The sequence below is a fragment of the Sorex araneus genome, chromosome 8 (assembly GCF_027595985.1).
Source record: "Sorex araneus isolate mSorAra2 chromosome 8, mSorAra2.pri, whole genome shotgun sequence".
NCBI lineage: Eukaryota > Metazoa > Chordata > Mammalia > Eulipotyphla > Soricidae > Sorex > Sorex araneus.
Genome location: NC_073309.1, coordinates 12,517,517 through 12,543,245, shown reverse-complemented (window position 1 = coordinate 12,543,245; position 25,729 = coordinate 12,517,517). Strand labels below are relative to the sequence as shown.

Sequence of the window (25,729 nt, the reverse complement as noted above, 5' to 3'; positions counted from 1 at the left end):
CCCACTGCAGGACCCGGCCACCCAGGAGCAGGCCCGGGCCTCTCTGGAGAGGTGGGAGAGACAGCAGATGCCTCCCATGCAAAACGTCTGATTCTGGGTTCGGGGCCACACCCGGCAATGCCCAGGACTGCCCCCTCCGGCCTGGGGCACCCTGCCCTGCATGGGGATTTGCAGGGCTGGGGCGGGAACCTGGACCCAGCGCTCGGAGCCGGATCCCCTGGCCTAGCGTCTTGAGTCTGAGATGCTGGGCTCCCCAGACGGCTGCCGACCCAGCTTCACGGCTGGGTCATCTGAGAGGCGGAGGCTGGGATAAGAGACAGCACAGCACGCAGGGCACCTGGGTTCAAGCCCTTCCCTCTGATCCCGGACCCCTGCCGGGAGCCATCCCCGAGCCAGGAGAAAGCCTTGAGCACCAACCCCAAAACAAAAGAGGGCAGCTGGCAGGCAGGGTCTTGCGCCCTTTCACGCGAGCCGGACAACAGCTCCCCTTCCTTCCCCAGGGTCGCGCCCGCTGCTGAGACAGACGCATGTGTGGACCGGACAGCCAAGCACTGCGAGAATGGGGAGAAGGCGGCTCCGGGTAAGAGTTTGTGCCGCCTCAGCTCCTCTGCCGGCTGCAGGGAGCCGGAGACCCCTCTCTGGACTCACGGAGAACAGGGGCTCAGGTCCTGGGGCTCACGGCACTTCCTGGGACAGGCGGGGCCCAGTTTGGGGGAGGGGGAGGGGACAGCAGCCTGGCAGTGCTGGGTGTCTGGTGGCTATTCCAGCCCCCCCCCCCATCCTGGGGGGATCCCCACCTCCAGGCCTTGCCTTCCGGGAGAGAGCCCACACCCCTGGCAGCAGGAAGCCCCGCCCAGTCCCAGTCAAACCATGCTTCAGAAAACTCTGGAAGCGCCAAGAACTGCTTTTGGATAAGGAACAGAAAGTCAGCCCTCAGCGTGTCAGGCTCGGTAGAAGATAATTTGTAATGACCGAATTACCATGGTCTAAAAACTCCTCCGACTGCATCCAAATTAGCAGAAATAATTGTGATTTACTTTAATTAGTGACTGTGGAAGGGAAGCCACGGGCTGGTGGGCAGAGTGCCGGGCACGGCAGCTGCGTGTCGGCAGGGGGAGGCTGGCAGCCCGCACCGAGACGGGCACCCCGGAGCCCCACCGGCCTGCCCCCTCCGGCTGCCATCTCTGCCACCTGCCTCCAAGGTCTCGCCGCCCCTGACGCCCGGGCTCAGAATTGTGGGGACTTGTCCAGGATCCCCCAGCCAGGCTGCCCTGAGCCCAGAGCCTGCATTTGAGTCCCTCTGTTCCCCAGCTGGGGGGCACTGAGAGGAGACCCTCACCTCAGCGCCCTCCCCGTCGCCATGGCGCCTACCTTGAGAAACAGCGCTCCCTTGGAGGCCAGCCCGTCGGTGCCTCTCCCGTTGGTGTAACAGTGATAGGCCACGTCCATGATGGGGTAGCGGCTGGCGAAGAAGAGGCCGCTGTTAAGGAACTTGAAGCTGCAGCAGCCGTGGCAGCCGTAGATGCCCACGTCGTACAGGACGTACTCGAAGTAGCCGTGCAGCCGATCTTTCAACTTGGCGGCCGCACGCTTGTCGAACACCTCCTGCAGGCACAGGAAGTCCAGGTTGGCGGGGAAGAAGGCGGAGACCTCGTGGTCGAAGGTCTCGTCGGGGTGTCGCCGCCGGCGTGTGGCCGCCTTCTTCGCCACCGAGGCCTTGGTGGGAGGCTTGCTGTTGGTGGCTCCCGGGTCCTCGCCGTCCCGCGCCTTCACCAGGGACTCCCGGGAGGCCGAGGGGCTGCCCACCAGGCTCCCCGCGTCCCCGTCCCGCGGGCTGTGGTTGGGCGTCTGGCCTCGCGGGCCCCCGCCGGTGCCGTTCCTGGCCTGGACCGCCGTGGGGGGGTCCTCGGATTCCGGGGCCCGGCCCCCCTCCTCGCCGCCGATGCGCACAATGCAGGCGTCCTCCAGGCTGCCCCCGTCGATCGCGTCCCCCGAGGCCAGGCCATTGGCTGCCTCTTCACTGGGGTGCCGCCCGCCTTCGCCCTTGTACTCCACCGAGGCCGTCCTCTTAATGCTCCCGGGGACGGCCCGGGTCACCGCATCGCCGCCCTGCGGGGATACCAGGCTGCTGAAGCTGGCCGCGCTGATGGAGGTGTTGGTGGGCGAGTCGATGTAGATCTTGATCTGGGGCCGGCTGGCGCCGTTGCGGATCCTCTGCCCAATCTCCCTGGCCCGCGCCTGCGTGTTAAACAGGTTGTTGTACCGGGCCAGGGAGTCGGGCAGGAGGCAGAGGTTGGCGGTGGCGAAGCAGAAGCTCCTGCCAGGGCCCGTCCCCTTCCATTCACTGAGCAGGGCCGCCCCGCCGCCGGGGCCCTTATCCTCGAGCCGGGAGTAGACGTAGGGCCGGCGGGCCGACTGCAGCGGGTACCAGAAGAGGAAGCCCAGGAAGGCAAAGGGCAGTGAGGCCACCAGGAGGGCCAGGTAGACGGGCGTGAAGAGCACGGTGCAGAGGAGCTGGAGGTAGCACGGGTCGTCCGCCCGCTGGCGCTTCTCGTAGGTGGTGGGCTTGAAGGAGGCCAGGAGCCGGTCCACCAGCCAGACGCATGGGAAGATGAGGGCCCAGGACACAGCGTGCAGGGCGGACAAACAGCTGTGAGGAAAGGGGGTCGTGTACAAAACCATCGCAGCTCCCTGGGCGCCGCGGCGGCCCCTCTACATGGTGTCCGTGGCGGGGTGGGCACGGTCCTGGGTGGGGCCGGGCAGGGGCCGCTGGAGGAGGGTCACCTCTGGGTGAGATGCGACTCGGGGTGGTCAGTGGTGAGCAGTGGCCAGTCGGTCATGGTTCACCTCAGTGGGCCATACTGGGCCACCTGCAGTGAGAGAGGAGGGGGGCTTGACTCACCTTCAGGGCAAATGGGTTGGAAACACACACACACACACACACACACACACACACACACACACACACACACACACACATCCTGTTCTCACCCTCGGCAGCAGGAGTGATGACTGGGTTGGACACTCTCTCTCTCTCTCTCTCTCTCTCACACACACACACACACACACACACACACACACACACACACACACTGTTCTCGCCCAGCAGTAGCAGCTGGTGGTCAGGGGGCAGCCACTGACCCCGGCCTGTATGTTTGGTTTCTGGCAGAGCTCACCGTCTCCACCGTGGGGCCCAGCTGCTTCAAGGATGGGCCAGGGTTCGAGAGGGCACTCCCTGCAGGCACTGACCCCTTGGACCGCCAGCAACTCCTGGGGAGATGGGGGTCTGCTTGGGAGGGGTATGGGGTGTGGGGGGCTGTGGCTCAAGCAGCAAAGCACGTGCCTCACGAAGGGGGGCCCTGGCCTCAAGCTCCAGCATTACCCAGCCCTGACCAGACCACAGGCCAGGCTGTGGCCCCACAGAGCAGGGTCACAGGGGACACCAAGGCAGGGGCTGCTGGCCCAACAGGCGGTCCCTGAGAGCCCAGGGTGAGAACGGAGGACAGGTGATGCCTGGGGCTCAGGGCCTCGGGACTGGCAGGACAGGGCCTCGGGAGATGATGTTTGGGGGCACCAGGCTAAGCTGTGCCCCCTTCTGGAGTCCCATCCCCACAGAGACACAGGCACAGCAGGAGGCCTGGCAGAAACACGCTCTCGCCACTGGGAGGCTCTGTGGAGCTGAGGGGCCTGGCCTGGGCCTCTGGCCTCTCCCGGGGGCCCAGCTGCCGGCTCGAGTCACCCTGCCTGGTCCCTGCCCACACCCCGGAGTGGCAGGTGCATTTATTGCCCTGAATGTAAAATCAATAGAGACGAGGCTGAGTAAATACTCCAGCCTCTGGGGAACGGGCTGATCACTCCTGAGAAGCCCGGAGCAGAGTTTCCCTGACCAGCCTGCAGGTGTGGGGGGCCCGGTCCGCTTCTTCACCCGGCCCCGCCGCTGCCCTAGCCCCGGGGCTTCTGGGCCACCTGCCCACCAGCATGTCCTGCATCCTGAGTCACCGAGCCAGGATGCCTCCTGCGCACTCACGTGCCATCAGCCCCCACCCTCCCTCCCCAGCCCGCCTCCATCAGACTATCCCCCATCATGTCCCCATCCCCCCTCTCAGATGAGGCCTCGCCGGCCCCCACTGGGCATCACAGCTCCTAGCCAGGCCCACTACTGTCTGGCGGGTCCCCCCGGCCCCCCACGGGCTGGTGTCATTCCCCAGCCTCTGTCCCTGATCTTTAAGTGTTAGCTGGGGATTTCGAGATGACCTTTGCCTGTCCCTCACCAGGTGGCTTAAGAACCCCCAGAGGTGGGCTTCCTACCCCACCTTATATGTGGTCGGGGCTCTTTGGTGCTGGGTGCTTAGGGGTGACAGAGGGCTTGGTGGCTAACACACGTGCATGCCTGAGGGGTCCACACCCGCTGTTGCTGCCGAGGCCCTGGTGCCATGAGTGTTTTCGGGCCATACTGTGACCAGGTGTGTGTGAGCAGCACCGCGGGAGGATGTGAACCCAGAGACTCGGGCCACCGCCGGCCAAAGGGACCGTGTTTAGGCTCAACCAGGGCTGTCCCCTTCAGCCAGCCCCACGGGGGACGCTTACGGGGTGCTGTCTCCCCAGCAGACCCCAGAACAGGAAGCCCTGGCTGGGCCGGTGGAAAGGGACGTCTGTGGTGGAGGGCGGGGTGACGCGCTGGCGCTCACCGGGGCCGGTGGCGGTGGAGGTTTGCGCAAGCGTGTGGGCCAGCGCTGTCTTCAGGGGATCGCTGGGAAGGTCATGGTTTGGGAATTGGGAGATGCATTGTCATGGGACATGGTCCCCTCTCAGCCTCTCCGGACCCCACCCCAGATGGCAGTGACCCCAGCTCCCTACATTGTGCTGTCATCTTGCCAGGGACCCGGGCTGTGGCCTCGGGGTCAGAGCCATGATGTGACTGAGCCAGGCTGTGGCTGGCAGGTTTGAGGGAGAGAAGAAGGGACAAGGAGGCCGGCAGGGGGAGGGTGACAGCAGAGCCCCGGGTGTGGGGACGGTGTAGGGGATCGCTCCTGGCAGAGCTGGGCTCCCACCCAAACTCACATGACTCAGCCCCAGCAGTGCCTCGTGGTGGGGGGACCCTGCTTCAGCTGACTGTCCCTTCACTCCTGCTGTGGCCCCAAGAACTTCTGGGCAAGCCCCCACACGGCCCTGTGCACAGCGGCCATGAGTGACCAGTCCCCGCCCTTGTCCCTGCATCCCGGGAGAGTGTTTGCTCGCCATCAGGCACCAGCAGGGCTGGCTGGCAGCGGGGACGTGATGCTAGCACGGCCCTTCCCGCCTGTCCCGCTGGCCCGGCACGGCCACCCGTGGGCTGCTGTCTGGGCCCCTCACCTGGACAGGAGCCTGGAGACACTGCATACCGGCCCTGCCTCCGTCCAGGCCTCCACACACGCCTGCTGTCAGCCCTGCCCTACGCAGCCCTGCCTCCACGCAGCCCCGTCTCCGCGCACCCTTGCCTTGTGCAGCACTGCTTCTGCGCACCCCTGCCCGAATGCACCCCTGCCTCTGTGCACAGGAGCTGTGACGTGGCCGACGCAGGAGGGACTGTCACCAAGGGAGCAGGGCTCTGAGGCACTACTTAATTATTTTGTCTCCGTGAAGTGAAAAGGGGTAAACAAACAACAACACGCTAATTAGTCTGGGCCACACCTCCCCACGCACGAGGAGCGGGAAGCTCCGGGGCTCGAGGCGGAGGCTGGCGGCTGCTCTGCGCAGCGAGCCGCCGGGGAGGTCTGGGGGGCACACAGGCACCCGCCTGCACCCCCAGTCTGAGCCTTTCATCAAACCAGTTCCCCGGGAGCCCCCTGATCGGCAAGTCCCAGTGAGGGGCCGCGGCCTGGCCTGCCCACCACGGGCCTCTCTCAGACCCGGGCCGTCTCTCCTCCAGGGGTGCTGCCCTCGGGGTCCTGTGTTTATGGAATTGTCACCCTGCGCCCTTCCCCTTGGCAAGCCTAATGTGTGGCTCCCGGGGGAGCAGGGGAGACCCCAAAACCCTGGGCTCCAGGTCCAAGCTGGAGTTCCACATCCCCTGGGAACTTCGTGGTCACTGAGCAGGGTCAGAGCCCGCCCCGGGTTCTCTGGCCGTGGGGAGCAGGGTGGGGCTGTGCCTGCCCTGGGTGCTCCTCTCTGTCCTGGTGCTCCCACCCACCCACCCCCCATCTGCAGGCTCACATCTGCTGGGCTAGAGCGTGGTGCGTGCGCCCCTCCACCTCTGTCTGCGCCCCCCCACTCCCTAGCCTGGGTGCCTGCTGCAAGGTTGGCATGGCAACGGGATGGGAGCTCCGAGCTGCCGAAACGCAGCATCAGTGTGTGGCGAGGAGGACGTGGAAAGAAAGACTGAGAGGAAAACTTTGAGGGGTGAGGGGGGGCGCCAGGAGCTGTCCTGGCGCCAGCACATGTGCAGGGGCGGTTGCTCCTCAGATGAACACTGTATGTGCATTCATGATGCCAGGCCAGCCCAGGACCCCCCTTTGGTCCTACCCTGCACCTCTCGGTTGAGCAGACACACTCATGCCAGCCCCAGGGGAGGGTAATGAGCCCTGCCAGGCCACTGGGGACCCCCATCCATCCCCGCCACACACACACACACACACACACACACACACACACCAGGCAGAATGGTCTCATGACCTAAGCTGTCCCCGTGGTCTCAGGAAAGTGACCTGTTTCTCCTGTATGAAAATCAGAGCGCAGGGCCAGAGCCATAGCACAGCAGGTAGGGCATTTGCCTTGTACTCAGCTGACCCAGGTTCGATCCCCAGCATCCCATATGGTCCCCTGAGCACTGCCAGGAGTAATTCCTGAGTGCAGAGCCAGGAGTAACCCCTGAGCATCACCGGGTGTGGCCCTCAAGCAAACAAAAAGCCCAGAAACTTTGGGAGGGAGCCCTCCTTGAGGCTTGGATTCAGTTCCAAGGAACTGCAGCATGTAAGGAGAGAGGCAAGTCTTGGAGCTTTCCTGGCACCTGGAGGGAACTCGGCCTCAGGCGTCACTGTCACCTGTCCCTCAGTGACTGGCTGTCCCCTGGTCCGAGTCACTTGACACTGGGTCTCTGTCCCTTGTCTCCAGCAGCAACCACTCCAGCTTACATCGGCGACTTGATCTTTCAAAACCCAGATCCTTCCCAGTTCCTCTTTTGTGCCCACCCCCCCACTAGAGGGCTGCCTGGCTCCGCTGGGCAGGAGGGACAGTAGATCGAGCAGCCACAAGCCCTGGCACCCCTGGCTTATGGCTAAGGCACACGTGCTCAGGAAGGACAGTCACTGTGCATGGACACACTGGGCTCAGGGCCTCCTGCTGGTCAGCAGCTCTTCTGAGCCTCAGTTTCCTCCTCTGTGGTTTGTTTTTGTTGGGGGGGGCACAGCTCACGGGCTTCTCCAAGTGCATTGCTTAGGTTACTCCCAGCAGTGCTCAGACAAGCAAACGGTCCCCTGCAAAGAATCATCCCAGCTTCTGTTCCCCACTGCCCCGACCCCTTCTGTCAGGGGTGAGGGTAATGGCCTCGGGTGCGGGGAGGAAACGGCTAGCATTCAGCCTGGGCCCCATCTCTTTCTGGATCTTCCTTCTTCAGGGCTGCAGCTCATTTTGTCCCTGCCAAGGCCCTGAGCTACAGATAGCTCTCACCTCCTCGTGTGGCTGCTTGCCAACGGGGGGCAAGGACGGTGCGGGGGTGACCAGGCCACGTCTCCTGGAGGGAGGGGGTGTTCGGGCCCCGATCACAGGCTTCTCTGCAGCGCAGGCGCAGCCAAAGGCACCATCATGCTTTCAAGAGAAACTTTCCACGGGGGCTTGGAACGCACAGGGCAGTCTCAGGCCGGGCACAGATTTACCCCCATCCCGCCCGCCGCAGCCCCGGCCGAAGTCCCCATCCCAGGAGCTGGGGCCCCTGGTTATGCTGCTGCCCTTGACCTGGGCCCCATTGCAGCACAGGGCTGCGTTCTAAGATCCTGCCCTCCTCCCCCCTTGCAGGTGACTCCGGGTGTTCTCAGAGCAGAGCTGGCTGCGCTGGTCTGGACCTGGGCACGGCCTTGCCAACAGCCACCAGGAGCTCCCAGAGCGCCCCAGCAGGGCACCTCACCTGCCTCAGGTGTGCTCTGTGGGCTGCGTGGGACCAACTGTCAGCTCCCGGCATGCTCCCGCTGGCAGAGCCACCTCCCCCCCACTCCCCAGTGGGCCCCTTCTCAGGGACAGGCAGAGACCAGGAGGGTTTGCTCTGTCACTGCCAGGTCCAGCTGCCCCTCTGCTTCCCCCATGCCAGCCCCGAGGCTGCTGGTGGGGTCTTTACATAAACTACATCCCCCCCCCCCACTGAGTTTCTGGCCCACCCAGAGGCCCTCAGGGCGCCTGGCTCTGTGCTCAGGAGCACTCCTGGTAGGGCTCGAGGGAATATATAGGCGCTGGGAACCGAACCTGGGGAGATCGCGTGCGAGGCTAGTGCCCTACCCACTGCACTACCTCTCCGGCCCTTCTGCGTCTTCTTTGTGCGGGGATGGTGGAAGAACAATCGGTGCTCAGGGGGCCTGGAGGTTACCCCAGTGATACTTGGTCAATGTGGCCAGCGGTACAGGGCGAGGAACCAAAGATTCACCACTTCTTGGGCCTGCAGTTCCTGGAAGTAATGGTGCACCTCAGGGCCACACCTACACAGGGGATGGAACCGGGGTGGAACCCAGGTGGGCCACATGCCCCGGCCCCTTCCTGCATTTGGTGAAGGCCACCTCACCCTGGTCAGGACTGAAGGAACCATTTCCTCCGGGTTTGGTTCTCCGGCCATGCGCTTTCAACCATTTCAACACCCTGAATCCTTAGGCAGCCTGGCCAGAGTCTTGATATCAAAAGGTAATAAGTAATCTATAAAGGAAGGCCTGGAGCGGTCTCCGGGACACCCACGGGCTTAGCTGGGGTCTTACCTGAGGGTCCACGGCCTTGACCTTCCTGCTGCACAGGGGCGGCACTGCAGTCAGGACCTGGAAGGAGATGGAGCAGCTCAGAAAGGTGCCCGCAAGGCAGCCCAGCCAGGTGAGCTGGGCACAAAGACCCGGGGCCCCACCTGCGCGCGCCGCCACACCCTTCACGTCGCCAGGGAGAGGGTGTGGGCCCGGCTATCCCCACGGACGGACTAAGTGCACTCCGGGGAGGTGGGGCTGTGGTTTGAGTGAGAAGCCCGGGCTGACAGGTGGAGGAGGGGGCACTTCACGTGCTTAGCGTCCCAGGCTGGGAGGCGGGATGCGGGGTGCAGCCGCCGCTGACCTGTAGCCTCCGGGTCGGGGTTTGATCTGATAGGCGAAGCTAGAACAATCCGAGCTCTCCCTGGAGTTCTGCAATCGCGGGTAGATAGATAACCTGGGCTTCGGGGGAGCTGAACCCAGAGGCTGCGGGGAGCCGGCCAGTGGAGGAGAAAAGCGCGCAGAGGGGACAGACGAGCGCGATCTGGCTGCAGGTGGAGGGGCGAGGGACCCTCCGCGACCTCAACAGAGTCCTGGGACTGGGCGTGTGTTAAGCGGTAGCCTGTGGACCCGGGGCCGCCGGCTCCCCGCGAGCGGGAGGAGTCCAGCCCTGGACACTCGCGCCCCGCCCCCTCGCCCCGCCCCGGGCCGCGGGTGCCAGCCTCGCCGACCTCTGTCCCCGAGCGGCGGCGACCGGCCCCTAAGGTCTCCAAGGCCCCGCCCCCAGACCGCAGCCACGCCCTCTGCCCCGCCCCACCCAGGCCCCGTCCCACGTCCCGCTCCCAGGTCCGGCCCCGCCCCACGACCCGCCCCCAGCTCGCAGCTCCGCCCCAGATTCGTTCGCGGAACCTCGGGTTCCTGGCCCCGCCCTCCCCCAACTCTTCCCCCGCCGCTCAGTCCCAGGAAGTTCAGCCCCCTCCCCCTGAGACCCCACGCCGCATTCGCGTCTTGCCCTTCTCGAACTCCCTTTCTCCTCCCGGAGGTCTCCGTTTTCCGGGGACCCTCCGCACCGGCACGTCCCGGCCCCGCCGCAGCCTCTCGGCCTTTCTTAGACACTTGCAAATCGCTCGCACCGTTCGAGGAATCTGGAACCTGCCTCCCAGTCACTCCTGCTCGCTGCAGGCTTCGGTGTTGCAGAGCGGCTGCCCGCGGGGTGTCCTCGCCTCCCTCCGCATCCGGAACCCACTAGAGGTGTCCTGGGGCCTGGCTCCTGGCCTGAGGCTCCACCCATCAGCTCGACCTTCGGCAAGCCCTTTACCTCTGAACCTCATGCTCCCTTTCCTGCAACGCGGGGGTCCCTCCAGGGTCATGCGTGGCGCCCACTGAGCTCGCCCAGATGTGCACAAACCCTTGGCGTGACCGGATTATCCAAAGAAGGAAGCCAGAGCTCTGGGCGGTGGCCAGCACCAGTGATGTGTGTGTCCTTGGGGACACCCTGGCCTCTTGCCTCTGACAGCCACTGCCAGAGGCTCCCGGGACACCTGCATCCTCCCTCTGGGTCCTGCCCTTAGCGCCCCCTCCCCAAACGGGTGCTGCCCTCCCCTGGGAGTGGAATCCGGGTCCGCACACCTCCTCTCTCTGGGAAGCTTGTTAGGGGTCTTTGTGCTCAGACAGACTATGCTGTACCCCACCAAGTTCTGCATCCCCACTCCCCCATTCGTGTTTTTTTTTTTTTAACCAAGAACTAAATGACAGGAACTGACTATTGGGGAATGGGGTTTCCTAAGGGGAAGCGATACCCCTGAAGAGATAGGCCCCTTCCTTTTTTCGAAAGAAACGCAAACTGCACCCGCGATAGTGGGAGCCAGACCTTGTTTGGAAAGCGGCTGTCCTCCTCCCTCAGAGCTCCAGCCTTCCTCCCTCTCGGAAAAGGAGACCACGGTGGACCAGGGAGCGGACACGCGCGGATTCGCTCTGGGCCTCCGTCGGCGGGCTCTGCTGCAGTCTCTGTCCACTCCCACCAGCGCCCGTGCAGAACCCACCGGCAGGAAACCATGAGACAGAAAGACCTTTCAGCCGCTCCTCTAGCTCCGGAAGCCGGGGTGTCTGGGCAGAGTGCAGGGGAGTTGGGGCGTCTTGTTTAAATAAGCCGCGGAGGGGGACGGGGGCGGGCCTGGAAAGTGGGCCTTTCACCCAGCACAGCCCGGCACTGTCTGTAGCCCGCAGTGGTCCTAAGCATGCGCCGGCCACGCCCCCTCCCCCCTCCCCAGCTACAAGCCCACAGGCCCAGAGACCGCAGACAGCACCTGGCATGACCTGGGCTGGCGGTGCAGCGCCCACTGAGCCCCGGACACATGGAGCTTCATCCCCGATCCCCGGGGGACTCTGCCACACCTGAGACAGCCTGGGCAGCAGAGCCAACTGTGGAGGTTGATTTATTGATCCACATAGCGATGCCCGCCAGGAACCGTCCACAAGGCCCAGCCCCGTGTAGACAGGCACACAGCCAAGTGTCCGGATGGAGCCAGGCAAGGCAGACCCCCTCACCCCCACCCCGCCCTGCTGGCAGAGGGTGCAGAGCTGCGGCTGGTTTGAGGAGAGAGGTCTCGCCTGAACTCTGGTGGCCGTTAGACCCCAGCTCCAAGAGGCATGGCTGGCCTGGCATGCTCAGTTGGGCTGTCTGTGCGTTTAATGAGCGCGGAGTACCCCAGAGTTACTCTCAGGGATGGCCAGAGAGAAACTGCTTCCTCCTGTGCAAACCTCAAGAAGCCTCTGGAGGTCAGGATGAGAGGAGGGCCAGGAATGGCATCCCGTGCGGGTCCTGTCCGGCTAGTTCCACTGGTGTCTAAACAGAAGTCAGGGCATCAGCTCACAGGGAACAGAGGCAAAGTTCACTTGTCACTTCATGCTTGTCAAAGTTCTGCTCTCGGAAATGTGCAGAAATGTGCGAACTGAAGTTGCACGCACCCCGCGTTCACAGGAAGAGTGCGTTTTTGTTTCTGTTCGCCAAATGTTGGCTCCTCAGTCCCCAATGAGGCAGGAAACCAGGGGGCAGGAGCGTGGCAGTTGAAGCCAGAAGGGAAACCCACTTGCCGTCAACACAGAAGTGATTTGCTCTTCGCTCAGTGCTGGCTGAACTCTGGCTAGAGATGTACCTGGTCTGGGGGTAAATTCACCTCAGGACGCTTGTCCTAGCCTGTCGGAGTTTGGGGTTCCTACCACTGGGAGGAATTGTTTGGGAAGGTAAAGGGGTTGATAGCGGTGAAAACCTTGAGCTGGTCCTGCCTGCTTTGGGAGAGATAATTATGCAGGGAGCACCCAGGGGTGGCTGGTGTGAGAGCCAGAGTGGGAGGTGGCGGGACGAGGCTGTGGGAGGAGAGAGGGCTCACATATCGGGGAACACTTAGCGGGGAAGAACACTCTAGGGACCCAGAGTTTGTCTCCCTCCAGACCCCTTCCTGCCAAAAAGTCTGCAGTGAAGCCCTTCTCCTCAGTGGAACTGTATTTGGCTGTGGCGTCTCTAGGGCAGCACTCACGGTTGAATGAGATCTTGGGAGAGCGCCTAATCTGCGAGGATTAGTGCCCTCTAAGGAGAGACATCCCCACCTCATACCCCACTCCTGTGCACCCAGAAAATGCCCTGAGAGAACTGCAGCCCGGAAGAGACAGCTCATAAGCACCCAGATTGCCGGCGCCTGGATCCTGGGCTGGTCTTCAGGTCTGCGAGAAGCTAATGTTTTTCTCTGCTGAATCCCAGGTTGGGAGCCCTGGCTGGGCGGCCCTGGCAGACTCATACAAGGGGCCGGGATCGAGTCTAGCTGGGGAGCTGAGAAACTGACCAGGAATGAATTCAGGGGTTCCCAGTGCAGGCAACTATAGGATACGAACCCCCTCGGTGGCTGGGGTCGCAGGGAGTGGGGGAGGGTTTGTGGGATTGAGGAATATTTGCCTGGACATCACCATGTAGCAGGGAGAGATTCAGACAGAACTCGGAGGTTAGGGCTTGAGCAGGGTTTGGGAGTTATTCAAACGTAGGTGAAGTCTTTTTTTTTTTTTTTTTGCTTTCTGGGTCACACCCAGTGATACTCAGGGGTTACTCCTGGCTCATGCACTCAGGAATCACTCCTGGTGGTGCTCAGGAGACCCTATGGGATGCTGGGAATCGAACCCAGGTTGGCCGCGTGCAAGGCAAATGCCCTACCCGCTGTGCTATCATCACTCCAGCCCCTGTAGATGAAGTCTTAATAATGAAATTTTGTCAACTCACCTATGCTTCCTTTTTATGCCCTATCGGTCTAATTCCAACATCTTGTTATAGCAACTTTTGCAACAAGTCTGACATTCTCTGTTGCTTTTCACAAGTCTCATTGTGCCCAAGTTCTCCCTAACTTTTAAATGACCTTGTTTTGTCTTTCTGTTTGTTTGGAGTCAGTTTTGTTTCGGGCGGCTACCCCACTCACCCCAGGTCCCCCGAGGCTCAGCTTGTCATCATATTTGTGAGTTTGGTTCTCCTGTGATTCTTTTGGGACTTTCATGGGACGGTAGTGGTGCTTGGGGCTCCCTCCCGGGGGTCATATGCAGTAGCAGGAAGGGCTGAGCTCAGCTAATCCAAGGCAAGCGCCCTAACTCCTGTGCGCTCTCCCTGGCCCCTTAATTGGTTTTTCTGTTGGTTTGGGGGGGGCCACGCCAAGCAGTGATCAGCAGCTACTCCCAGTTCTTTGCTCAGGAGTCATGCCTGGCAGTGCTAAGAGGACCATGTGTGAGAATCAATCCTGGGCTTTCTGCTCGCTCTCAGTCGGTTGAGCTCTGTCCCTCCACTTCCTCTCGCAGATAACTTATCATTCAATCTTTCACATTTGCTTGTTTTGGGGCCACACCTGGCAGTGCTCTGGGGTTATGCCTGACTCTGCACTCAGGAACCTCCCTTGCAGGCTTGGGGAACCAGATGGGATGCCGAGGATCAAACCTGGGCAGGCCACGTGCAAGGCAAGCACCCTGCCCGCTGTACTATCACTCCAGCCCCGTCATTTAAACTCATTTAAATTTTAAACTAACTAGCAGATGTTTGTTTCTTTGCACCAGCATTAAATTTCAAAGGCTTGGTGTGTTTTAGCTCCTTCCAGCTGAGCTGTTCCTTGTTTCCTCTCCCCCCCCAACTTCTCTTCTCTTCTCTTCTTCCTTTCCTGATGTTTCCCTTGCTGTGTGCCTCACCCCAATTGTCTCTCCCCTATTTTTAGGGCTGTGACACAATTTCCCGTTTTCCAAATCAGTTATTTGCACCTTTATTTTCTTTGCCTAGAATTCTGGTTTGATGTTTTATTTTATCCTCAGCATCTCTGATTTCTGCATTCTAGTGATTCAGTTGTGTCAGCTACTCCTTGCAGGCATTTTTCAATTCCTTTATGGTTTTCACTATGGATTTATGGAATTATATACATATACAGGACTGGAGCGATAGCACAGTGGGTAGGGCATTTGCCTTGCACGTGGCCGACCCGGGTTCAATTCCTCCGTCCCTCTCGGAGAGCCCGGCAAGCTACCGAGAGTATCCTGCCTGCACAGCAGAGCCTGGCAAGCTCCCTGTGGTATACTTGATATGCCAAAACCAGTAACAAGTCTCACAATGGAGACGTTACTGGTGCCCGCTCAAGCAAATCGATGAACAACGGGACGACAGTGCTACAGTGCTACATACATATAGGCACATATATGTATATACACACACTTATACACATATACATACATACATATATATATGTTTTGATCTGTTCCTGGAAGTCATTAATTTTGTCATTTTATTTCTTTCAAGGTAGCTATTTCCTGGCTCATGCTATTGTACCTTTCTGCGCCTACCATTTAAGGACATTTAATGACAAGGGCGTACTATGTGTAGACACACACACACACACACACACACACACACACACACTCTCTCTCTCTCTCTCACTCCCCAAGTACCTTCTTCCCTTCGATCTGCTTTGAGGGAGACTCTGAGGAACTAGGACTTATTCCAGCTTGTTCCCAAAATGATCTAAGATGATTTAAACTTTGTTTTATGTGCAAGGCAATGAGACTTATTTCTTTTTTTAAAGCTGTGAGAGAATTAGGACTGGGGGGAAAATAGATAGGGAACTCAAACCCAGAAGCAGATAAGCAAAGCCAGGGTGAAGGGTGTGTGTGGGGGGGGGTCCTCTTAATTCTGTGGGGGTCTCAGAAGGGCACAGACAAGACGTTTCTTAGTCCAAGGCTTGTTCTTCGTGTGTTTGTGGGTGGCGCCGAGAGATGGTTTGAGAGCAGAGGCACCGCAGATGGCCTGCCTCACTCCGAACCCCGCAGCGGGAAACGCTCCTGCCCCCCAGGATGGCACAGGAAGAAACGGGCACGTGAGAGGACGGGGCGGCCAGCGCTGGGCCCCCCCACCCGAGCCGGTGTTGACGCGGCACCCCGTTAGCTGTGGGTTTCCTGTGCCCATGAGCTCGGCTCCCTGCTTTGGGGGTAGCAGGTGGAATCTGGGCGCGAGGAAGGCTTCTCGGGGGCCCTCTGTTCCCTCAGAACTCCAGAGTGGCCTCATTTCACACCTCTCAGGAAACACTGACAGATTGATTGCTGTAGGGGCGGTTACCAAAAAAGAATCTATTTTATTAGCTGTTTGTCTTGCAAAGTGAAATCGGTTTTTAAAACTTTATTAAAATGTCACCGTCCGGGCTTTCAGGAGGTGCTCTCGGGCTTTGAGGGGAGAGCCTCGGACCCCACCGTGAGCGGCTGAGCCCCTGCAGCCCTCAGCTGCAGCCCTGCAGATCTCATCTGGGTGCCAGGCTCCTCCCTCCCTCCCTCCCTCTCTCTCTCTCTCTCTCTCTCTCTCTCTCTCTCTCTCTCTCTCTCTCTCTCTCTCTCCTCTCTCTCTCTCCCCTCTCCCTCTCTCTCCCTTTCTCTCCCCTCTCTCTCTCCCCTCTCCCTCTGTCTCTCTCTCTATCCCTCTCTCTCCCTCTCTCTCTCTCCCTCTCTGTCCCTCTCTCCCCCCTCTCTCTCTGCATCAAAAGAAAACGAGAATCCAGATAGTCATCCATATGAGAGACCATACACTTTGCTTTTCTGTTTGAAAAGGAAAGAAAAAAATTTTCCTTACTCATTCTTTTTAGATTAAGAGCAAGAAGTAACGTAGCAATTAAAATGCACTTGGTTTCCTGTTTGTGGTAGTCTAAAAGAGAGAGAGGAAGAATGCAAGAGGCAGAGGGCGGGACATGGGGGGGACACTTGGGCATCCCACCCTCACTGCTGCAGCACACTGGGGGGAGGGGGACCCATCCCTCCCCCTCAGCCTGTCCCGGCCAGGCTGGGCTCGTCCCCTTCTGCCCTCGGCTCCCCATCACCGGGCCTGCCCAGTCCGTGCCAGGACCCCAGCCGGCTACTCAGAGGTGGGCCATCTGGAGATGCCAGACCGCTCCTCAGCCTGGGGGGAGCCGCCCACCACTCGGCCCCCTGCTTTCCACGCTTCCGGGAACAAACCCAGCTCTCCCGTGCCTCTGACCTTGCACACGTGGCCCTGGTGTCACGGCCTCCTCCCGGTGCCCACTGGCTCCATCCACTGGGGCTGTCCCCCCCCCCCCGCTCCCCCCCACACACACTCCAGGCTTGTCCTGCCCCCTCTTTCCCCAACTCTGAGCCGTGCAGGATGTTTCCAGCCAGGCCAGAATGTCAGTCCTGAGCCATTCCCTCCCCTCTGCCCAGCAGGTGGCACAGAGAAAAGTGCCCCCAAGGTGGGTCACCCGGTCTACAGGGGCCCGTGTAGGAAGGGGGGGCGGCTGGCGGAGAGGGGCCCCGCGTCCACATGAGGGGGGTCGTGCCCTGTGTCCTGAGATGGCTGCAGGCACAGTCCCTTCACAGCCTGCAGAGCGGAAGTGCTGTTTTTCCTCCAGTCAGAGGGGAAACTGAGGCACAGGGAGAAGGTGACTTATGCAGGGTCACACGTGCCGAGGAGGAGAGGAGGAGGAGGAGGCTTATCCATGGCTCCGACCCTGCCCTTCTGCTCAGGAGGTGCCGCAGGTGAAGCAGGGGACACCTCAGGGACACCCCCAGTGGGGCGGGGAGGACCTGCAGCCAGCAGCTCTTCTGACCAAGGCAGAAACATTGTTGGGCTGGAGGGGGTGAGGGGAGGCCCGGACATGTCTCTCAGGGGCTCCTTCGGCCGTCACCCTCCTGTCCCCACACATGCGGGAGAGTGGAGCTAAGCACCCCCTGCCTCAGCCCTGCACCTCCCTCACCCCATCCCCACCCGCTCCCTGTCCTCCTGCCTGTCCCCTGTCCTCCTGCCTGTCCCCTGTCCTCCTGCCTGTCCCAGGCTCCCAGTCCCCTGCCCCTCCACTCCTCACTGTGGGGGCGTCTGTCCTGAACTCCCCCACCTGGCCTACCGGCCCTTCCCCTTGGGGGCCCCCGAATAGTCTCTTCCGATCTGTAGCCTTCAGGCCACCTCGGGGCACCTTGGGGGCCAGCACTGCCCCCGATCTCCAGGGAGGCCCCCAATATGGTTCTGGGGGTGCTGGCACCTCGCAGAGACCCCTCACTGTCTGAGAGACAAGGGGCTCCTGGAACGTGGCAAGCGGATGAGGCAGGGTTGGGGGAAGGGGGTCCGGGGGCTGAACCCTGGGGTTCGCCTCCCGTTTTTAGTGGCTGGGTGAGGAGAGAGGAGCCAAAAGGAGCGCCTGGGGGGAGGCGGGGGGAGCGGGAAAGGCTTGCACTGTCTTTATTTAGTTCCCGGAGAATCGTCCTTTTTTTCTCTTTCCCTCAGAATAGCTGGAAAAGGAGCGCCCGACGTGGCAGTCCCGCGATGAGAAAGCCATGTGCTGCTGCCGCGTCCCACACTCTATTTTTACCTTCCTGACACTCCCTCCTTGGGCCCCCAAGGGGGACCCTGGCCTGAGGCGGCCCGGCCCCTGCGGCCAGCCCTGACCCGGCCTCCAGAAACCACCAGAAAGCCGGCCATTCATGGCTGCCCGCAGGAACCAGGGCCTCAGACACACGTCCTGACGCCCGGAATCTGAACTGCCCCATAAATTACTTTTCTTTGCCTCAGTTCAAAGTTTTTTTTTTTTTTCCCTCTTTCTCTTAAAAAATGCGCATTAGTTACCTTAAAATTGGCCAGTAATGAACGTTCTTAAAATAGCAGGTCTCTGTGCCTCAGTTTAGAAAGAACGCCTGGGGATGAGAAACCCCATTGCCTGAGCCTCTTCTCTGCGCTCTGCAGGGGCCCCCCTGGGTGGGGGACCCCAAGGGTGGCTCCCCCCAGCTGCCCTCCGTTCTCAGCTCCTGGGCAGGGAAGCCTCTGATGTCTGCGGCCAGCAGCTCCGGGGGCTTGCTCCCCTCTAATTATAATTCTTTTTAAAAATATTGATCAACAGAGTCTCTGTTGATTCAAACATTTTTAGACACGGAGCGTGTAGCTGTTGGCGCCGAACAAAGAGAACAAATCCTCGGGGCCTCCCCGGCTGCTGGGCCTTGGCCTGGCCTGACTCAGGCTCTCTCACACCAAAGGGAGAAAGTCCTCCCTCGGTGGGGTGGGGGGGCGGGGGGGGCGAGGTCACCTCAGGATTCAAAACCCTGGACTGCTAGCGAGGCGCCCTGCTTTCTGGGGTTCCCAAAGGGGAGGGGCCCTGAAGGGGGCCCCTTCTTGTCCCCTTGGGCTCAGAAGGCCAATGTGTCGTCCGTCCCGTCGTGGGACACCCACACAGAAGGGGCTCTGGGCGCCCTCAGAGGCGAGTGCTGACCCCCGCTAATTGTCGTGGGTGACTCACGGCTGCATGCCAGTTCTCTGGCAGGTTCTCTGTCTTCATGGTGGGAAGATGAGACCCACAGACGGGCCATGGCCAGATTTTGTGGGGACTGTGTCAGGACAGGAATCCCGCCTCCCTGACACGCTCCCTGGAGCCCGAAGCCCTGGGGACCTCCACAGGATGGAGACTGAGCGCCTGATACCTTCTGGGTCTACACCACAGCAGGGCAGCTGTTACCAGTTTACAGAGAGGGAAACTGAGGCCCAGAAAGGTAAAGTGGGATTCCTAGGACCCCAGTGGGGGAGCTGAGATCTGAATTGAGTGCCTGACTCTGAAACCAGTGCTCTTCTCCATCTGCCCTCTACAGAGCCCCCACTCCTAGTGCTCATCACCGGCCGATGGCCTCTGTCGGGGCCACACTTGGGCTGGGGAGGGGGTCAGGGGCCTTGCAGCCCTCTGGGGCAGCCCGTCATCCCAGCATGCAGGCCCCAAGCAGCACCCACATTTGGCCCTTGCACTGAGCCACTGGCCCAGTATCACTGGGAGGGGCCCCTAGATGTCCTGAGCACCTCTTGGAAGCCCTCCCCACTCTATAGCAGAGGTGCGGGGTCAGGTCAGAGACAGTTTCTTGCCAAGTCCAGACCAACTTTGACAGGGGCCCAGGACAGCGGGACCATATGGGGTGCTGGGATCGAACCTGGGTTGCCCACATGCAAGGCAAGTGCCTGACCTGCTGTGCTATTGCTCCAGCCCCCAGCCCCGGGTTTAATGCTTGGTACCCTCTGGGGAGGAAGGAGGGAAGGAAGGCAGAAAGGGAAGGAGGGAGGGAGGGAGGAAGGCAGAAAGGCAGGGAGGGAGGAAGAACAGGAGGAAGGCAGGAAGGGAGGGAGGGAGGAAGGCAGAGAGGCAGGGAGGGGAAGGCAAGGAGGGAGGAAGGGAGGGAGGAAGCAGGAATGGGGGAGGGAGGGAAGCAGGGAGGGGGGAAGGCAGGGAGGCAGGCAGGCATGTCCATCACGTGACCTGTATGCAGGGCTCCAGACACAGCTGGTTCAATCTGCACACACACCTGGGGCCTATCAACTCTGAGGGGTGCTGAGACACCTGGATTACGGCCCCTTTGCAAACTCACCAGAACGGGGCCGGAGAGGGGCTGAGGATGGCACCGCGCAGCCGCAGAGCTCAGGCCCGGGGCGGCCTCTGGGCGGTGAGATCTCCTCTAGCCGGTGCTCTGAGGTGACGGGGAGGAACCGGTTATTTGGAGTCTCACCGGGGATTGTGTGGGCCACACCGGCGGTGGGCAGGGATCCTGGCAGTGCGGGGGGGACCATATGCGATGCCAGGGATGGAACCCAGGTTGGCCACATGCGAGGCAAGTGCTGTCTTTCTGGCCGGGACCTGTTGTTTTCGTTTGTTGTCTTTGGCCCACACCCTGCAGGGCTTATTCTTGGCTCTGCGCTCAGGGGTGATTCATAATGGGGCTTGGGGTGCCATGTGCGGGTCGGGGTTGAACCCGGGTTGCACGTGTGCAAAGCAAGCGCCTTACTTGCTGCACTGTCTCTGCAGCCCTAGGACCTGTTATCTGGGTGGAACTGAACTCCCTGCCCTGCCCTGCCCACTTTCAGAGCACTGCCTGCGGAGCTGAGGCGCGGGAGGTGGGGCCGGGCAGCTGCTGTCCCGGGGAGGAGTTCTGAGGCGGAGGATCGGGGTGTCGGACAGGGAAGTGGTGCTGAGGCAAAGGAGGGAGGGGACTGTGGGGTTGGCAGCCGGGCAGAGCCAGGGCCAGCACCCTTCACCCGCCCCGACCCGGGCCAGCCCTGTGTGGCATGGCGGAGATGGGCACCACGAAGCCGCACTGGGCAACCCCACTCGTCTCCTGCACCCCCGACCCCAGACCCGTCTCTTCTCGGGGCGCCGGTGTGTGCTGAGCGAGGAGCTGTGTGGGAGAGCTCTCAGCACCGAGGGTGGGCACAGCGCTCAGACCCTGTGACCCTGCCTCCCCTTGGTGGCTCACTGCTCTTCACTCAAGTCCCCTCTCAAAAGGTGACTCCCCCGACTCAGGACAAACTAAGGCCTCTCTGTCACCCCCAAGGCCACGTGAGCCTGCCCCACCTTTGCTGCCAGGACCCTGGCATGTGGCCTGTCGTGCGCGTCTGTGTTTCTCCCCCCGCAGCGGGATGGGGAAAGCCCCGTGAGACGGGGACTGGGCTGGACTTTCAGTATCAGGAGCCGGCCCTCAGCCACTGCACCGTTGCCGCCAGAGCCGCCTTCTGTATAAAGGCGCTGAACTTGGCCGGGGCCGGGAGGACAGCACTTGGCTTGCACCTGTGAGATCTTGGCTTCTATCCCTGGCACCACAAAAACAAAGAGAAAGAAAGGAAGGAAAGGAAGGAAAGAAAGGAAAGAAAGGAAGGAAGGAAGGAAGGAAGGAAGGATGGAAGGAAGGAAGGAAGGAAGGAAGGAAGGAAAGAAGGAAGGAAAGGAAGGAAGGAAGGAAGGAAGGAAGGAAGGAAAGAAAGAGAAGAAAGAGAAGATAAAAGGGAAAAAGGAAGGAAGGAAGAGAGGAAGGAAGTGAGGAAGGAAGGGAGGAAGGAAGGAAGGAAGGAAGGAAGGAAGGAAGGAAGGAAGGAAGGAAGGAAGGAAGGGAGGGAGGGAGGGAGGGAGGGAGGAAGGAAGGAAGGAAGGAAGGAAGGAAGGAAGGAAGGAAGGAAGGAAGGAAGGAAGGAAGGAAGGGAGGGAGGGAGGAAAGAAGGGAGGGAGGAAGGGACGGAGGGAATGAAGATAAGTTTACTGGCCTTGGGGCCCCCACCGCCACCCTGGCCCCATTCAAGCAAACACCGACAGCAGTACCCCCAGCCTGCAGGAAATCTACTTCTTGGTGCTAGAAAGCCTGATTTAATCAACTGAACACCAATTGTGTGTTATTTTTGTTTTGTCTTTGGGTCACACCTGGCAATGCTCAGGGGTTACTCCTGGCTCTGTGCTCAGAGATCACTCCTGGTGGGGCTTGGGGGGCCATGTGGGATGCCAGGAGCAGACCAGGTTGGTTTCTTCAAGGCAAGCGCCCTACCTGCTGTACTATTGCTCTGGCTCCCAACTGTGGGTTTTTGTTGTTGTTGTTTTTTGTCTTTTGGGTCACACCCTGTGACCAGGGGTTATAGGAATTACTCCTGGTGGTGCTCAGGGGACCATCTGGGATGCCAGGGATTGAACCCCGGTCGGCCACATGCAAGCAAATGCCTTCCCCGCTGTACTGTCACTGGCCCCGTGTTTTGTTTTATTTTTTCCTTTTTTTTCTTTTTGAGTCACACCCGGGGATGCACAGGGGTTACTCCTGGCTCTGCGCTCAGGAATTACTCCTGGCGGTGCTCAGGGGACCATATGGGATGCTGGAAATCAAACCTGGGTTGGCTGCATGCAAGGCAAATGCCCTACCCGCTGTGCTATTGCTCCAGCTCTCCCTCCCCCTGCCACCCCCCCCCCCCCCGTGTGTTTTTAATAGCCAGGGATTTGGGTTTTTCTTGGTGGGGGTTCTTTTCTTCTCATCATTACTCTTGATCATGGGATCTGAAACCAATTTGGAAGTGGATTTGGAGTGATTAAATTCTTTCCTAGCCTAATCCTTCACGGAGAACAGCAGCTTTAAGAGAATGGATTTGCTGATGTCGGGCTGCCTGCGGGGTCACTGGCTGTGCCTTCTTTCCAAACCGGAGGAGCAGAGCCGAGCCCACCTTCCATGCAGAGGGCGCGCACGAGGGCGTGACCAAGGGGGACAAGGCCTTGAGGAGGACCTGGAAACAGCCTAGCCACTGATTTTCTTTCTTTTTTGGTGTGGTGTCACACCCAGCAATGCTCAGTGGTTACTCCTGGCTCTGTGCTCAGGGGACCATATGGGATGCCAGGGATCAAATCTGGGCTGGCCACGTGCAAGGCAAGCTCCCTGCCTGCGTACCCCCCGGCCACTGATTTTTCTGGGCATGCCTGTTTCTCCTGGCAGGGAAGGTTGACGCGTTATTCCCCCGTGGTGTGTGTCCTGGAGTCAAACCATGACCACGGCTCAGCACACAGGGGTGATGTGCGGGGTCGGGTGCCAGAAGGGTCCCCTAGTAGAACCGTGGAGGCAGTTCCCTCAGGAGAGAGGGGGCATCGCCTGTGCCCCGGAGACACTCACCCACAGGGTCCGTCCTCTTTGGCCCCCAGCCCAGTACTGAAACTGAGGGCATCTGTCACAACAGCCTGACACGCTGTTCCCAACGCCGTAACAGGGAAGGACGCTGCACACCCACTGGCCGCTTTGCGGGTGATTCGGGGCTCTCGGGGGAGGCTCTGTTGACAACACCAGCAGCGGGGAGCTCCGAGCCTGCGCTCTGTCACCTCAGCCTTGTGCTCATTCTCTCTCGGCCCCGCAGGCCCAGCCGGGCTGGAACCTGGCTCCTACCCCGACATTTGATCACTCTTAGAAAATGGGATTTTCCACTTCTCCTGATTTGATTTTGACCCTTGGGGATCCATCACTCGTGGGCTCTGCGGCTTTGGGAGGAGTCCCGGTTCTGAGGCGCCGGGGCTGGGGCGCAGTTTCTTTCCCCGGGTGTTGGGCTGAGGGTGTGGGGGTCCCAGGCTTTTCTGCCCAGCTGCCCTGGACTGGCTTGATCCTGCAGGCTCTGTGAAGGGAGTAAGCAGAGGCTCCCTCCCCACTCCACTCCCATGCAAATGGGAACTGCACGCAAAAGGAGGCTGGAAAGACAGTGCTCACACTCAGAGGCCCCTCTCCCCTCCCCCCCTCTCCCTGGGTGCAAATCCAGCCATCCTCACCCTCTTGGCCACACGCAGGAAGGGCCGCAGGAGGGGCCGTACTGATGCCGCCAGTCCTGGCCTGCTGGATCTGCCCCACCTCTGCCCGGGGAAGCAGACAAGACCCTTGCCTTAAGCCCACCCTCCACTCCCCTGGGGGTGAGGGCCTGTGGGATGATTCATTTCTTTGTTCCTACCCAGAGACAATGAGGCGTGAACCAAGATAGAAGGGGGCTATTATGCTATCACTATTTTCTGTTCCCCTAAATTAGATAATAAATCACAGAGCTACTTGAAACAATCCACGTCAACCTCCCAAACATCTAGTTATCACTTAGTACCATTTGATGGTGCCTGTGGTCTAATTAACACTTTCATCTAGAAAAGATGGTATTTTGGTGAACCGAGAAAGCCAACGGAAAACCCATTTAGCCTGGCCCTCCTCTGGAGACAAAGCCACATGGCCCCGGGTGGTGACTGTGTACAGGGAGGGCTGGAGCGGGTGAGTGATGTCTCTGGGCCAGGATTGAGGTGGGGCGGAGGGGGGATGCTGGGGCCTGAGCAGCAGGCCCAGCTGAGTGACGCTCTGAGCCCTAAATAATTCCATGCTCATTCATCAGCCTGCACATAATTGGGCATCTGGCCGCGGCGAGTCCAGATGTTTGCCTTTATGAGCCCGCAGTGGAGTTCACTGTTTTCTGTGAGTCTCCGAGAAAGCTCCTGCCAGTTGGGGAGGGTTATTGTTCATTTTGTTTGAGTTCCTTATCATGTGCAAAATGTTCCAGGCACCATTAGGAGACACAAAAGCCTCAGAAAACACAGTTTCAGGGGGCGGAAACACATATCGTAGTGTGTGGACGAGACATGCCACCGACATTTACAAACATTTGCTGGCAGGTGTGAGAGTCACAGCCGAGCCCCCAGTGTGGCGGGGGCAGGGCCAAGCGGGGAGGCGGAGGATGGGAAGTTCACCCAAGAGCAGCTGCTGTTTGGCCATGCACACGGTCTTTCCAGCCAAAGGGTGGGGGGGTGGCCACCACACAAGGGACAGAAGCTTGATCAGGCGATTAAAGGGGATACTGATCCTGCTTGAACACCTGAGGTGTAGGTCCAGGCATGTTCTAATGATTGTGCAGCCATCGCTATAGCGTGGCAAGATGTGCTGGCTTACATATAGGTGGCTAAAGGCATTTAGGAAAAAGAAATGGCAGCGGAGAACCGTCCCTATCAATTTCCCAGCTTCCTGCCTCAGACAACACTGCAGGGAGCCTGCTCACGGCCAGACTTGAAGCGTTCTTCCTTGAGAAGGAAGCTCAGTGATCAATAACTTCTTTTGAAGAAATACTTTGGGTATTTTATTTTTAAGCCGATGAAATGTACGGTCTTAGGAAAAAAAGAAAAGGACTTGTGGAGTCTTAAGAAAAGAAATGACAGTGAGCTTGTTAAGATAGAAATGGACCATTAGAACCCGGGCAGCAAAGAGAATACAAAATTGCTTTGGGTCACACCCCGCTGTGCTCGGTGCCAGGGAGTGGAATGCGGGGGTTGAACCCCTGATGGCTGCATGCAAGGCCAGTGCCCTCACGGCTGCACCCTGACTGACCCTAGAGAATACAAGATTTCTAACCCGCGTGGACAACTTTACTTCTGGGACCAGGTTCTAACTTCTGAGCTTCCTGGAACCCAGGTAAGAAAAACAGAATTAAACAGTCAACTTTCACAAACACGAACCATGAAGGACTATTTAACAAACTGTGACTTGATAGAAGTAAAGGATGCAGAGGAAACATCGGGGCAAAGGGGGGAGAGCGTTTAAAGGATAAAGAGATCATTTAAAGGAAATCGTTTAAAGGATAAGGTAGATTTTGAAAGGGTTTTTATGTTTTCTGCCAGGCCAAGCTTGGGTAACAGTGTCAGACCCAGGTGCTGAGATCTGGGTGAACTTGAGGTGGTTTCGATTCCATCAGCTTTTTGCTGAATGAATCACTTCCTGCGGCGCGAGCCAAAGCCGCGAGCAGGACCAGGGAGCTCAGGGTCTGGGCTGCCCTCCAGAAGACGGCGTGTTCTGTGTCCCCGGAACGCTCTGCTCACTGGGAACTCAACCGTGGCTGGCTCGGTCCCGAGATCCCCGGGGGGCGGCTGCGGGCCCCGCGTCTGGGGGTGTGTGCCTGCAACCCCCAGCCGCTCACTTAGTGTCCGGGTGGACCGCTCCTAGACCCCGGGACGGAAATGAAAGAACCCGGGACAATTTGGTGCGAGCACTTTGGA

At 59.9% G+C, this 25,729-nt stretch overlaps 1 protein-coding gene across 2 annotated transcripts in view; it reads right to left on the bottom strand.

The window, feature by feature from the left end:
* SMPD3 (sphingomyelin phosphodiesterase 3) overlaps positions 1–25,729 on the bottom strand; it is a 71,838-nt gene that overhangs the window by 7,966 nt on the left and 38,143 nt on the right. The window contains exons 1-3 of one of the 2 annotated variants that reach the window (XM_055145433.1): positions 10,777–10,929; positions 8,931–8,987; positions 1,372–2,870 (exon numbers count right to left, since the gene is read on the bottom strand). In XM_055145433.1, coding sequence (XP_055001408.1) covers positions 1,372–2,682 — 1,311 coding nt within the window. In that variant the 5' untranslated portion in view covers positions 2,683–2,870; positions 8,931–8,987; positions 10,777–10,929. Of the gene's footprint in view, positions 1–1,371; positions 2,871–8,930; positions 8,988–10,776; positions 10,930–25,729 lie in introns of those variants that run through there. The other variant, XM_004600573.2, reaches the window with a different exon arrangement.